At 39.1% G+C, this 16,146-nt stretch overlaps 1 protein-coding gene across 3 annotated transcripts in view; it reads right to left on the reverse strand.

Annotated features, from left to right (window-relative positions):
* Positions 1-16,146, reverse strand: part of BABAM2 (BRISC and BRCA1 A complex member 2) — a 407,463-nt gene that overhangs the window by 71,160 nt on the left and 320,157 nt on the right. For all 3 annotated transcript variants that reach the window (XM_041755098.1, XM_041755097.1, XM_041755099.1), the window contains exons 8-10: positions 15,959-16,058; positions 12,832-12,902; positions 9,952-10,034 (exon numbers count right to left, since the gene is read on the reverse strand). In XM_041755098.1, coding sequence (XP_041611032.1) covers positions 9,952-10,034; positions 12,832-12,902; positions 15,959-16,058 — 254 coding nt within the window. The remainder of the gene's footprint in view (positions 1-9,951; positions 10,035-12,831; positions 12,903-15,958; positions 16,059-16,146) is intronic.

Consider the following 16,146-nt stretch of genomic DNA (forward strand, 5'->3'; position numbering starts at 1 on the left):
CTTCAAAAAGATAAGGGAAAAATGTCCCATGGACTTAGGAAAGTTGAACTTGTACAATTAGGGAGCATATAATATACAAAAGGAAGGTCATTAAAAATTAAATGAGTATTATTTTGCGGTATTTTCCTTATGTTGGACATTACTCAGTTCTTCAGGATAGTATTAAGATATCAGCAACATAATACTAATCACATACTGCTGCAAAAGTATCTACATTTACCTTACCTAGGAATCTTAGAATTCAGCCATTCAAACAGGGAAAATGCTTAATTGAATATAGGAACCTGGCTTCTAGTCCTATTCTTCCCTAACATTATGCATGGCTTGGGGTTAGGTACTCAGCCACAACCTACCCCTGTAATACAGGGAATTTTCTGAGATTCTCAATCTCAGATCCACACACCTCCCTTTGCTTCCTACTCTGCAAGGTCTTAGAATCAAATGTGGGCATTGGGGGAACTTGCACAGGAAAAAAGTGTATCTTTCACATTCACTACCTTTAACTTAAATTTAGTGTTTCCTCCAATTATGAATGTAGTCAACAATCTACAGCAGTATTAGCAGTATCTTGACTTTGTTATCAAAAGAAATCACAGATGCTTCTAATCACACTGCAGGTGTTGCTCATATCTTAAAATATTCTTTATGCTCATCACTATCTCAAAGTTACAAGGGTTATTAGATGTGCCACTGGATATTGTTATTCAAGGTGTCATCAAAGAAGCCCATATCTCATATCATATGTTTTTAACCATATGATTAAATCATTTTAACAATTTGGTAATAGTATTTTAATAGAATTGGCTTCCTTTGTAGCATTATATATTTTATTTTATGCATTTAAAACACTGTTCAAAGACTGGTTCTAGAGGGTTTCCCAAAGGAGTCTTTGGCACAAGAACATTAGAAGTCCCTGTATTAGATAATCCCAAACCATTAATTCTAGTGCTAAGAATTCTATTCAGAACTAACACAGAGAATCAATGACTCATATTTTAAATGCAGTAATTAAAAGCACTTTGAAATTAAAGTGATAAACAAATGTCAGACCTTGTCTTCTATAGGCCCATGAGTGATGTTTTTAATAACTTCACTCCATATTTTCTTCACATCTCTTCTTTTCTAAGGAAAGATTCTCAAGATTCATGAGTCCTGACTTACTTGGATTCTGATTTGAACAAATCAGTTGTAAAAAAAAAAAAAAAACATGCTTAAGACAAATGGGGAAATGTGAACACAGACTGGCTATTAGATGATATTAAATAATACTACAATGTGTTACTGTATTGTAATGTTTTAATAATGTTGTTTTGGATACATCTTTTTAAAAGATCTTTGAGATACATATTGAGTATCTATAAGTGAAATATTTCACATTTGCTTCAAAATATTCCAGAAAAATTTAAAAATTAAAATAAAAAGGAGAAAGGGATTGATGAAACAAGGTAGACAAAGCTGCAACATGGGTGATGGACACATGGGGGTTTATCGACTTTTGTGTTTGACATTTTTATAATAAAGTTGTTTTTTTTTTTTTGCTTAAAAATTAAAAAAAATTAAATTCAGTTTAACTAACATATAGTATATTATTAGTTTCAGGGGTAGAATTTAGTGATTCATCAGTTGCATATAACTCCCAGTGCTCATTGTATCAAGTGCCTTCCTTAATGCCCATCACCCAGTTACCTCTCTCCCTCATGTAACTCCCTCCAGCGACCCTCAGTTTGTTTCCTAGAGGTAAGAATCTTAACGGTTTGCTTCCCTCTCTATTTTCCTCTTATTTTATTTTTCCTTCCCGCCTCTATGTTCATCTGTTTTGCTTCTTAAAATTCTACAATCATCTGGTATTTGTCTTTCTCTGATTGACTTAGTTTGCTTATTAGCATAATACTCTCTGGTTCCATCCATGTCATAGCAAATGGCAAGATTTCGTTCTTTTTGATGAGTTTTATTCCATTGTGTATATGTGTGTGTGTGTGTGCATGCATATTATATGTATACTGTATGTATTCCCCATATATATGTATACTGCATCTTCTTTATCCATTCATCTGTCGATGGACATCTGGACTCTTTCCTATTTTAGCTATTGTGGACATTGCTGCTATAAACAATGGGATGCATGTACTCCTTTGGATCATATTTTTGTGTCCTTTGGATAAATACCTGGTAGTCCAACTTCTGGGTGGTAGGGTAGTTCTATTTTTAACTTTTTGAGAAACCTCCATACTGTTAAAAAAAAAAAAAAGTGTTTTCTTTCTTTCTTTCTTTCTTTCTTTCTCTTTCTTTCTTTCTTTCTTTCTTTCTTTCTTTCTTTCTTTCTTTTTAAAGTGTTTTCTAAAAAAAGATTCATAGGCCATTAGGAAAAATCCAGGTCACAGAAATGTTAGGTTTATATTCCATTTTAGAAAAAAAAAATCAAAATCATGTAAAGGGGTATGCAGCTTGCCAAGTTCTTACCACTCCTTCTTGTCTTAGAACCTGGGCTACTCTCACACCTACATTGTCTATTTGACTCCAATTTTGCAGGCTTTGCAACTGCAGGACTTTGTATAATGAGTCATCATAACTGACCACATGCACTATGTCTAAACATGTTAAACTTAGTTTTAGATAATCAATAGGTGGTTAATTCTTTGATTAATCCATTAGGTTTAGCTTTTTATGGCCACAGAGTGAAACTCTACTCAAGCTGGTATCTTTTGGGCTGCTAGGCAGAGGTTTACAGCTGGAAAGCCTATCATTACTATGGAGGAGCAACACCAGCTTCATGCCTTGCTGCCTTCAGATCAATATTGTCATTGGTGAGATGTCCATTCATGTATCTGAGAAATGAGACAGTCTACACATATCTCCCCGAGCCTGGGTGAACACTTTGGTTCCTAGAGCTTACAGGTTCTCTGGGAAGCTCCAAGGGCTTTCAAAATTCATTGGGGGTACTGCCAACCAATTATCTGAAATAGTATAGTAATGCAGTTTAGCACACGGGTTCTGGAATCAGTTCCTGGATTTTAAATCCTAGCTCTGTCACAATTCTGTTGCCACACTTTTATCATTTGTTAAATGAAGTAACATTAGTAATTATCCTCAGAAGAATATTATGAGGCTTGAACAACACAATACTGTATATGCAAAATACAAGAGCATTACTAGAACCATACTAGAGCAATACTAGAGCATTGTATATGCTCAACACACATTAACTATTTTTACTATTCCTATTATTTTTAACAGCAGCAGAAGTTCTGCACCAAAATAATCCCCCTGTTTCCACCAATGTCAATAATACTTTAAAGTTGATTTTAAGAAAAGGGTATACTGAACTGGATCAATATTATAAAAGTTATTCTTTGTAAACAGCTTCCTTTGTTTCATTGACTTAGATGCCTTCTTGGATTTCAATGTGTTAATTTCAAAGCAGCTGCATACATTAAGTCAAAATCACCACATTTTAATGCCCTTTCTTTGATCAGATAAACTCACTTTAGCAATTACTTTGATCCAGTAATTACAATGGAAAGGAAACACACAATATATATGAGAGGGTACAAGGAAAGAAATGACCACATGGTGCATCTGATTTACAACCTCCTTCCTTACAAGAAATCCTTTAAGGTCATTAAAAAGGTGTCACATAAATCCAAGGTATCAGAATGAAAAGAATATTCCCAAGAATATTATGAAGGTTAATGACATAAATTCTCAAACCAGTGTCAGAAACTGCAGAGAAAGGCTTTCTAGAAGTAGACTGTAAAGATAAAACAGGAGTTTCAATTTGAATCAAAAGAGTGACAGTGGTCGCTAAAGTTCTAGTGCTATTCGGGTTGTAAACTGTGAACAGGGTGTGCTTGTGTATGTAATCAAAAGATGAAAACCACTTTACCTAGCAGAGCTAACCACTTTCAAGGAAGTCCAGGATAAAAATTAACCAAAATGTTTAAAGTATCTAAAGGACCAACAGTTCTCATAATCAAAGCAAAAAGGCATTTTATTTTAGAAAGTGGATTTTCTTTTATCTTTTTCCATATTCTTTTATCTCTTTGAAGAATAAAGAGAGCTGATTAGTTTCACTTTTTATGCACAATCGATTTTAGTTCTTGCTGCTTTGATAGCTATTATTCATACTAGAAATGATAAAAATTAAGTCACAAATCTTTATACATGCTTTATCTGAAGTAATCATACTAATTCTAAAATATTACACTTTTCATAGATTTGCTTTGTTTTTTAATTTAATTTTATTTTTATTTTATGATAGTCACACAGAGAGAGAGGAGAGAGGCGGAGACACAGGCAGAGGGAGAAGCAGGCTCCATGCACCAGGAGCCCCCGATGTGGGATTCGATCCCGGGTCTCCAGGATTGCACCCTGGGCCAAAGGCAGGCGCCAAACCGCTGTGCCACCCAGGGATCCCCATAGATTTGCTTTGAAATGAATTCTAATACATAACATTGTGGTTCCTGATTTTAACCACTTTAATGATTCTGATTTGTTCCTCAAATCTATTTATTTATAGAAAAATGTGATTTGTATCCAAAAACCTAAGCAAGTTCTGAAAAGCCTCACAATTTTGGTTTTACTGATTTTTCTAGTAGCCATCATGCTTGTCACTGCTACATACTCTACAAGACTTTGTTTCAGTGGCAAGGAGATGAGTCCACTCCATTCTATTTAGGACTGGTCTTCCCTGACCAAGGACACCTCCCTTTTGTCTCTTTTGTAGACTCCTGCTTTGTTCTCTTACAGAGGTGTCAGCATTTGAAATGTGCCTATTTGATAGTTTACTTCTTTATTGTCTTTCTCATTAGATTCCATTAGAGAGGATCTCTCTTTTCCTACATCTCTCTCTTATATATAAAACATATGAAGCTCTCTCTCTGCCCTTGGTCTCTTTGTGTCTGGCATATAGGAGGCAAGCTCACAAACGATTTCTTTTAAAAAATGCATACCACTGTAATTCACCATTATCTGGTCTCCTTTCTCATCAACTAGACCTGGGGCTGCAAACTTTTTTGGTACAGGGTCAAGGAGTCAGTATTTTAGGCTTTACCATCCTTGTCTTCTGTTCTTCCTCCCCTCACTCCCAACGATTTTTTTTAAAGATTTATTTATTCATGAAAGACACAGACACACACATACAGAGAGAGAGAGAGAAAGAGAGAGAGAAGCAGAGGAAGAAGCAGGCTCTATGCAGGGAGCCTGATGTGGGACTTGATCCCGGGACTCCAGGATCATGCCCTGGGCCAAAGGCAGGTGCTAAACCATTGAGTGACCCAGGGATTCCTAACAACCTTTTAAAAACCCAGAAACCACTTTTAGCTTAAGGGCCATATGAAAAGAGGCTGAGGGTGGGCTTTGGCCAGCACGGTGTAGTTCACCAACTCTTCGGCCAGGCTCTGAATGTCTTAAGGTCAAGGCTGAATTATTTACTTATATCCCCTGGGACCTTTCATTGTACTAAGCACAGAGAGGTTCTCAATAAAACTAGAACTCAGTTGAATTGGGTTAAAGTGACTGGGTTAGGGGTAGAGAGGTTAAAAAATTAAATGGAACAGCCCAAATGGTCAGATTTAAAATAATAGGTACTTTACCAAGGAGACATGGCCTCTGGTGCAGGCTGGATGACTCAAAGGGTCACTTACCAAGGATTTATGGGTAATGGAAAAGACAACCTGTCATACAGACACACACTCTCTCACTTGCCCCAGGAGTCACAGATCTCAATACTGTGTACTTTTTTTTTTTTTTTTTTAATACCGTCTACTTCTAAGCAATCCTGCTACCACAGGCAGCTGCCTCCTCTTGTACCTACTTATAGCACAGCTGACTGGGACCATGAAGAAGAGCTGACACTTCTCCCAGTGGTTGCTTTTGTTCTGTGTTACCATGCTTGGCTGTCTGGTTCTCTTGTCACCCAGCATTCCGAAAATGTTCTGGCTTAAAGATAACATCTACCCCTAGAGTTTGGCAAATATGGAATTACCTCTATAACCACTACAAACAGTTCTTAGATAATGGCCAGGAAACCTTCCTGAAAACAGTTTTGTATGGGAACACTCTGATCCTTGCATGATCCCAAGTCTTGGAGTATATTGATAATGAAGGAAAGAAAAAAAAAAGAGGAATAAATGGATGAAAACTCCACGGCCATGATCATGGACACATCTCCACTCCTGAAACTGTCAGAATGTTGGAGGTTGCAGTTTCTTGTGAGACATCCCAGAATACGTACAATGTTTTCCAGAGGGGCATTTTTGCTTCTGCACATTCTAGCAAAGTGTGAGGTCAGAGTCATCTGCCTCAAGAGAGGAGTGCCTCTTTTCTCTAGCATCCAAAATGCTCACAATTATTACCAGGACCTGCCCTAGTGACAGTCTTCTTCCTAGTCCTGGGGAAGGGGTAGAAAGAAAGGAGGGTAGGGAAGTGATCTGGTGTCCTGCCAGGTTTTCACTCTCCATGGAGCAGCAGAGCCAGCCACAGAAGACCAGCAACATCTCTAGGCATCTCCTTCCTTCCTCATGTTCTTGAGAACTCAGAATAATTCACAGCAGTGTTCTATCACTAACTCTCTGTCACCCCATATTCACTCCCCCATCTTGATGGAAAGAAAAAAGGGAACAAGTGGTCCCTTGGGTGTTGTTACCAAGTAAGCAAATAATTTCCAAAGGAAAGTATCAGATGCTTAACTGCATGATGAAATAAAACATGTTATCCAACCAAGCTTCACTCTGATGGAGCAAGTCCTATTGTTTTAGATATAAGAAGCAATCGGGTGGGACTCATTTATTTAAGGACAGGCTGTGTATTAGTGATGGATCAGGAAACAGCATCAAGTCCCCTGATTCACAGACAAAGTCATATCTGCCAAAGAGCCATGCGTGTAAGCAGTGATGTTGAGGGGCAAGGTATAAGCAGCCTGGGGAAGGAGAGAATAAAAGCCTGAGGAAACACTCTGAAAAAAAGTAAATTAACCAAATCCCCAAGTCCTTGTAATCGTTCCAAAGAGTGCCCATGGGTTTGATGTTTCTGGAGAAGGCAACCAAAACTAAGTGAAAATATGACTTTGGGACTACATGTTACATGTTTGACTTAGAAAAGCTAAGATGGATGGGCAGCCCTGGTGGCTTAGCGGTTTAGTGCCGCCTTCAGCCTGGGGTGTGATTCTGGAGACCCAGGATTGAGGCCCTCATCGGGCTCACTGCATGAAGCCTGCTTTTCTCTCTGCCTGTGTCTCTGCCTCTCTCTCTCTCTCTCTCTCTCTCTCTCTCTCTGTGTCTCTCATGAATAAATAAATAAAATCTTAAAAAAAAAAAAAAAAAGAAAAGCTAAGATGGGAAAGTAGAGAAGGGGCTGTAAGAGATACTGGACAAATGGTACCAGGGGAAACAGTCTTTGGGGAACAGAACTCCCAGAGGAACAGGATATTGCTACAACACCAAAGGCATTTGTAAGGTAGGGCAGTGCTCCTTCATCCCTGTGCATGATTCTTGTGGCCACCACCAGAAGAGTGACTCTTAAGTTGCATGAGAATTGGCGATCCTTGGTTGGCTCAGCTGTTTGGCACCTGCCTTTGGCCCAGGGCGTGATCCTGGAGTCCCGGGATGGAGTCTCGCATAGGGCTCCATGTATGGGGCCTGCTTCTCCCTCTGCCTGTGTCTCCACCTCTCTCTCTGTGTCTCTCATGAATAAATAATTTTTTTAAAAAAAAAGTTGCACATGGAAGACACAGGTGAGAATGAGCAATGCCAAGGATAGCTTTTTCCCCTTCTCTCTGATATGATCTGACATCAAGATTTTTGAAAGTAGAATCATGGCTAGAAAACCAAAGTAAATTTCATTTAAAGAGTTGAGATCTCATGCCACTTTAGTTGAGCATTTAATGTTTGCAATTGTCCCTCCTGTCCTTCTCTCAGAGCCACTGGGTGAGGCTTCTGTTGCCACTGCCATTTGACACAGGGTACAGGCCCCTCTTGATGAACTGGGCCAGGGGATTCACACCCACTGGATCAACCAGGCAACTGTCCAGGGTGGTGACAGACCCACGATGTGATCAGGATCTGGGGGGGAGTTACCAGGCTAGAGGCAGAATTACTGGTGTGTAAAGTGAACATGGCAAATAGGAAATGAGATCTCACAAAGGAATTAAGGCTCTGAAAGAAAAAACAAAAGAGCAACACATAAGGTGAGAATCAAAAGTGGTGGCTGGAAGTACCAGTAGGGCCACAGAAGATGACAGGCAGAGAGGAGACTGCTAGGAGACCTTGACCGTGAGGCTCCCTCTTCTACCTGGCCTTGTATGATGGGTTAAGCTCCATATGTAAACGTCTCCAAAGGACTTAACGATCAGATCCCCAGTGTATATATAAGGAAATTAAAGTGGAGAGAAGTGTGTTCTAGTGATTTGAACAATATCACGTAACTAGTTGGAGGAACACCCAAATTAAAGTCTTACTTCTCCAATTTTTAAAAAATCTGTGCACATAATTAATACGCAGCAATATGCTTGTATTCTTCAGATACATTTGAAGAGATGGTCCCAGTACGTAACTCACTACAGAGCAGAAGCTCAATAAGAAGCACATATAGCAAGGTGTTTATCATTAGGAAACACCTTATAAAGATGGCCAACTCTCAGTTTTCTCTGTGCAGATTATACCGTGGTATTAGAGGCTTTCTTCCCTCACTGTTGGTGTGAGATGGGGTAAGACAAATGAATTTAAGAACCATTTTTTTAGCCTAAGCAAATCACAACCAAGAATGTCAGTCTGCTGGGGAAACAAAACCCCCAAGCCAATGCCTTTACGCTGTCCCATGGCATGGCTCAACAGAGCCAAAGCTCCTCTTCCTGGAATAGTTTATTAAAGGTCTAGGGTAGTTCTAGCCACTAAGTGAAGCCAACTCAAGTCCACTGCTTTTCTGAAACTTGACTTGGGAGAGCTGGAACTTCTCTGTCTTTGGCTTGAAGAGTAGGGATCAAATTACTAAATTTGCATATCAAATTACTAAAGAATAAAGGTTTTGGTTGACTTGCAAGTGGAACCTGGTACTACGGGTCAATGATTCTTACATAACAAAGAATTAAACAAAAGAGGCTCCAAATTATCCATTAAGAGAAAGCTGGACCAGGGGTGCCTAGGTGGCACAGTTGGTTAAGCAGCCGACTCTTGGTTTCAGCTCAAGTTGTGATCTCAGGGTCCTGAGATCAAGCCCCGCATCAGGCTCTATGCTTAATGCAGAGTCTGCTTGGGACTCTCTCTCTTCCTGCCCTCCACCTCATCACAAATAAATAAATTAGTTTAAAAAAGAGAGGGAGAAAGCTGGATTAAAGTTTTTTGAGTCATTGATTAATGTAACAGAACAAGCATTTCAATATGCCTATCTGTGGAATAAAACTAAAAAGTGATGATGGGAATACATTCAAACTTGTCTCATCTTTTACATATTATATTATCAAAGTTTACTATTTTCATTTAAGAATGATAGCCACATGATCAAAGCAAATATGTTTTGAATAATCCTGAAAGTTTTGGAATCTCATACTGGAAAGATGCTTTGAAATAAGAATCTGGAACCCTGGACACAGGGCAGGGTTTCTTAAACTCAGCACTACTGACATTTTGTACTCGATGATTTTGCTGTTGTTGGGGTACTGTCCTGCAACAGATCTGCCCTCTACCCACTAAATGCCAGAAGAACAATCCCCACTTCTGTCCTGCCCAATCATGACGATCAAAAATGTCTTCAGACACTGTCAAACATCTGCCGAGGGGCAAATTATACCTGGTTGAGAACCCCTGCTCTAGATATATTTTCTCTTTAAGACCATGTGGTAAATATACTAAAGTAAAAGGAACCACATCAATATGCTAAAGGTTTTCACGGTCATTATTACATATGGTTTAGTATATTTGCAAATGTATGCTGGCATGCTCACAGCAAAAGTGTACTCACTGTGTACAAGAAAACAGAAATCTTTCCACATCAGCAGCAGAGTGAGTTTTGTAAAGCCTTCTGCATCATATTCCACGACACCTCTAAGTGATAAAAAACATACACACACAAAGAAAAAAACCCTCATAAAAAAAGGGCATAAAAGAGATGGAACCAAGTAAAGAATACATTCATAAAATCATGGTGACTGAATCTGAGATGCATTTAAGGTTAAATGAATGTTATCATAGGAAGGATGTGGGGTTTGGAATGACAGTATCTACGTTTAAGTTACAGTTTTACATTTACTATTGTGACTTCAGGCAAATCACTTAACCTCTGGAGCCTCAGTTTCCTCATCTGTAAAACAAATATAATAATATTTTCAAGCTTCATTACAAGATTATGAAAAACAAGTAAGATAAAGCATAAAATGCCATGCAAATGCTGGTTACTAGTTATGAGTAAAAGGACAAATGAAGCCATAAGGTCAGCAATGACACTACTGTCTGTGTGATGATGAGTCTTACTTTCATTTAAGCACTAAGCAGTAATGAGCAATGACAACATTTCTTAGTTTAGGAGTCTATATTATTTTCTTCTAAAGCACTTGGGATCCTTTCATTTGTGTCCCCTCTCCTCCCCACCAGGCTCAAGACAAGAGCCACATTAGCTGGGTAGGCGCTGGTTCAGATGGGAGACGCACAGGGTACATGTCATGCGTTAAAGAGAATAGCCCAGGACCATGGAAGGGCCTGGGTGAAATCCTAATAGGCTCGCCTTTCCCATTTTCCACCAGAGCTTCCACCTGAGAGACATCACCATAACATGATGATGTTCACACACGACGACAGACAGAATCATCTCTGTCATCTACACAAGGAGGCATCTGCTATCTCCCTGGCGGAGTCCAGAGCATCAGACCGTCAGTATTGACGGTCTCTCACTTCAAGTAGGAACAGAGAACTCACCGTAAATGTAAAGGAACTAAGACTCAAAAGGCTGAGTGATTTACTCAAAGACTATTGGTGTAGCATTCAGATTTCTGACTTAGGTCAACAATTTCATTCACCAGTTTATATATTTTTTTCATGAATTTGTAATCAATGCAGTATGTTACAACACTGCTATCTAAGCTTTTCAGATCCTGCATGCTGTAAGTAAAAAGAAGCATAGAATCCTTTTCATTATGCATACAGTATAGCAATATAATAGGAATGTGACTTCAGGCAAATCACTTAATTTATACTGAATCGCATGTATGATTTAGTAGTTGCATACAGGTACTACTATATTACTGTATTATATGCATAAGACATAGACAAAATGTATGTTAAAAAAGGATTCCTATTTTGGCTTTTTAAAAAAGATTTTATTAATTTGAGAGAGAGAGAGAGCGCATGCATGAGCTGGGGGAAGGGGCAGAGGGAGAGGGAGTCTGACAACATGGAGCTGGATCCCAGAACTTGAGATCATGACCTGAGCAGAAGGCAGATACTTAATGGACTGAGTCACCCAGGTGCCCCAAGAATGAGATTTTTTAAAAAGATATAAATGCGGTTTTCATATTTTTCTTTTGTGCTAACGGAGTGAGGGGAGACACACATTCTCAGGTGTGTGCACCCTACTTGGGAGGTTACTGTCCTAGGTCCTTCATTTTTAATTATATATACTAAAAATAATCTTCCTCAAAAATTAGAAGACCAATAGTGTCATTTATTAACCACTTTGTTTCATAAGTACTTTCTCAAAATGTTCATAAACAAAGCTGAAAAAATCCTAAGTATTAAAGACTCATGCAAGTGACAGTCACACTGCTTAAGATATTGACAGTTCTATTTTGGAGGCATAAAAAATTCCACTATGGATAATGAGAAAATTTCTTAAAATTGTTTTTAAGGAGTTAGAAATTTTGCCCATAATTACACCATGGTTTACAAAATTATATCCCAGGAAATGGCTAACCTTATTCTTGATTTCACCTGCTCCTCCTTATTCCCACTTTTTTTGGCCTTAATTTATTCATTTCCTTATTTAAATTTTTAATTTTGTGTTACTATATATATCTTTCTATATTTATAAGCCTTCTCCGGAATAAGGTGGGATATAAACAGACCACTAACACCCTTAGTGCTCAGTCCTCATGAATGGACAGAAGGTCCCCCACCTTTTGAAGACGACTGTGGGGAAAACATGTTCCCTCTGCCACTGGGCTAAGCTCTAAGCAGAAGCTCAATAAGGCCTCTGATGTCATTTAAGGAACCTGAGCCATGGAAGAGGTACCCCCTATACCTGCAGTCCCATGCCTCTTCGTCCCTCTCTGTGCCTTCTTCCAATTCCTAATCCCAAGTGAGAGTCGCTGCTTTTGGGTCTAACGCAGTATTTCCTGCCTAGATTTGGGTGGCAAGCTGTGAGCAGGAGTCCTGTGTCAGAACACCTGAGTCCTGAGAACCAGGGCTCCCACCCTGGCTCTATCTCTTGTAGGTGGGTGACTTCCCTCAGTTTACAAGGCTTCTTAAAGTTTCAGGGCACTCTTCATTCACTTGTGCCAATAAAGCCCACCTGGCTCACTTGGGACTCCTAGGAGCAGATGGAGGTGAAAGTGCTAGGCACAGTGTAAAGAGCTCTAGAACAAACAGGTAGTGCTGCCTTTGTTACTGCTGGGCTTACAGCATGACGCTGCTCCAAGGAAGATATTTGTTTCTATTCTTTAGCAAAGAATCCTAAAAGTGATCTTCCTGGGAGCTTTTGTGTATGCAACATACCAGAAAGAGTCAAAATGGTACTGAAAAGCTAGCATACATAAGCACAGACTGTTATGTTCTTAATCAAGCTCTCACATCAGGGTCATGGGGATGTGAGGCCATGGCTGGTAGATGGTGTAAACATGGAGAAACTTACGTGCCAAAGTGGCTGAGGAAAGCAGCAATATATTCCCTTCTTTTGTGGTACCCTTGAATCACATACTGCACCTGGAACATGAACACAAAGCTGAGGAGTCAGAAATTTCCAAATGCTTTCTGACAAAACACTTACAAAGACTCAGAGAAATAGAAAGAATGGCAAATGAATCCCCACATTCCCGTCACCCATATTCAACAACTGTGAACATCTTGTCTAGTTTCTTCATCCAGCCACCTACCTCCTGATCAAGCTATTGGTCTATCTTTGCTGAAACAAGTCAAAGGAAACTTGAGACACCATGACTGCTTGCCCCTAGATACATAAGCACGTACTCCCGAGAAACAAGACATTTTCCTCCAGAGCCACAGTGTCATGATCACACCCAACAAATTTAGCAATCATTTTTTGGACTTTGTCTAGTGTCCTGTGCATTTTCATAATTTCCCAACTGTCTCCAAAATATTCTTTTAAAAGGAAGGGTATAATTGAGGGTATAACTAAGGATCAGGCACTTAATCTAGAAAGTCTTTTAATATAGAATAAAAGTACCTCTTGGGGTGTGTACGTGTGTGTGTGTGTGTGTGTGTGTGTGTGTGTGTGTGTGATATTGCACATACATATATGATACTGACTTTTCAAAAAGGTTGGCCTAGCTGTCTTGCAGAATATTCTGCATTCTAGACCCTCTGGTCATCTCCTTCCTTTTCCCTCTACTCCCTATATTTCCTATAAATTGGAAGTTAGACTAAAGGTTTAATTAGATTCAGGTTAAATATTTTGGGCAAGAAAACTTCATAGGTGATAGTGGGCTTGATCACTGGTTAAGGTGACGACAGCACTGTAAAGGGAGGTATCCCCTTTGCTGCCAGGAGCAGCCTGTGGGCATATTACTCAAAGCATGTGAAGACCTAGTCCCCTTCTTAATCTTTCACCTCATAATTTTAGTATCCACTGGATATCCTTGTCTGAATCAATTATTTCATTAAGAGCCAAAAAACAGTGATTTTTTGGAATTCTATCACTTATTGTGCATTTATCAGCTGGAATTATCTGTAAAGAAGAGTATCCTCTCATCAAATGGGGGCTATTTTATCCTGAACTACAGCTCCCGTTGAAAAGGCAGGACAATGCTCAATTCTTTCTTTTTAAATTCCTAATATCCAAAAAAGGAGTGTTAAATAGGGGATTTTATTTTGCCTTTTTATATTTCCTTGTTATCACCAAATGACAGTTTTTATTAAAAAATTGTGAACATATTAAGCTGGACATCTCAAAGTCATATACTCATCAGCTACTAACACAAAAATACATTCCTCATAATGTCCTCATAATGGCTCAAAGAAATAGGGGAGAAAGAGGCCCCCCAAATTGTTTATATTGGCTGTAGCCACAATGAGTTTCCATGGCTAACAAAAGCTTGAGATAAAGTGCTTGAAATAACCTCGACACAATTGGTAGTGATAGCCATTTTGTACCCTTTAAAAGTAAAACAATTCTATTTATATAATAGAGGTTTATGTCAATTTATAAAAACAGTGCTTACTTTGCAGGCTTAATGCAGGATCAGAAATGTTATTTTGGGAAAAGAAAAACAGATGATAAGTTTGCTTAAGTGGCTTTGTTTAAAAAGGGATGAAAACAGTTCTGTGTACTTGATTTTAAAAACAGAAAACCATTTTAACAGAAACCCACAACAAAACTGGCTACAAAGATAGATTCCAATGTAATTATGGAAATTCATTTGAAGAGATTGTTTCTAAAAGCAGCCCATACTGTCCTCGTTTGTAGCAAGCATAAGAACATCAATTTTAAAAGACAAGTAAAATTAATGAAAGGGAACCAGATAAGAAAAACAGACTGATTCTTATATTTCTGGGAAAATGGTAATATAATTTTTTTGAGGAAAATGTATGACTAGAAATTAATCTCAATTGGAGAGCTTTAAAAAAGGCTTTTCTTCTCAGTTCTGGAAGACCAAATTTGCATGTTTCTCTATAATACTAGGACACAGATTTGAAGGGAGTGCAAAGTCCCACAATGTAAATAAGAATTCTCTCCTCCGATCAGTTTTGAAGGAGGGCAGAGGCTGGGGGAATTTGGTCCAATGAGAAGCAACCACTCCAAGAGAGTGAGATGCCCTGGAATCTGTGCCAAGCCCACAGACTGCAGAGTTGCCAGATTTTAGTTTCTCTGACATTTAAAAAAATAATACTGAAGCCTTTGAAATATTATTGTACTTTAAAAATATTTCCTATATAGAGATGAGCTATCTTTTGAAAGAAAGAGACAAACAAAAGATTTATTTTCCAAGCCATGTGAATAAGTCAATAGGAGTGTAGAAAACAGTGCTTTGGGAATAAAGCAAACTGAGTCAGTCAATGTAGGAGAAGAAAGTCAGTATTGCTTGTAGATGAACATCTCCAGGTTTTAGCTAAAAACACTACCTGGATATTAACATGTATATACTTATACTTTTTAGAAATATCTGACAATAGCCATTAATGTAAACTCTGCTACTTGCCAATGTAATGACTCATTCATGAAGCTAAGAGAAAGCTTTAGATAACCTGACGTGCCTGCCTACTGGACCAGCTGACCTGGAAAGCTTGCCCCTAGTAGAGCCGGACTGTGGCAAACTGCTCCTAGAGGTGACATGGAGAATCAAGAGCTGACTAGTAAAAAGTGAGGTACAGAAAAGCAGAAAGAGGTAAAGGCAGCTCTGGTGAATTACCTTGATGCTAACTAGTGGCAAACACACACACACACACACACACACACACACACATCCCCACACACCCATGCGTGCATGCACCAGATAACTGGGATATGGAGGAGTTCAAAGGTGCAAGATCTAGCAAAAAACTTAGGACATAAAGGAAAATTAAGAAGAGGTAGCAGTTTAAAGGATGAAGGTTAAGATTGGAACAGGAAGTCAGAATCCTTAGAAAAGGAAGAAGGGGCGTAAAGAACTAGGAGAGAAACGGATGAACTGTAGTTCGAAGGAGGAAAGGCCAGCGCAGGTGAAAGCTGGAGCTGAGGGCGCCCTCACAGCACAACGCCGGGACAGGGCTATGCCGGAGGGAAGAGCCTCGCAACCGGAGGGGCAGGAGACTTGCTTCTTTACCTTGTTGGTGAGTAGGTGGCATACTTGAGGCACATAATCAATGAGACATCCTCCTCCTGGAAAAGCTGGGATATGAAGAGCTGAGGAGCCTCCAAGTGCACTGAAAGGACAAGAGTACAAGGGACACTTCTCTTAGGGCTCCAGCAATGTAGGAAGTGACACCCCCAAACAGATTCGGTTTCGCTTCT

Source organism: Vulpes lagopus, chromosome 5 (genome assembly GCF_018345385.1).
Source record: "Vulpes lagopus strain Blue_001 chromosome 5, ASM1834538v1, whole genome shotgun sequence".
Lineage (NCBI taxonomy): Eukaryota > Metazoa > Chordata > Mammalia > Carnivora > Canidae > Vulpes > Vulpes lagopus.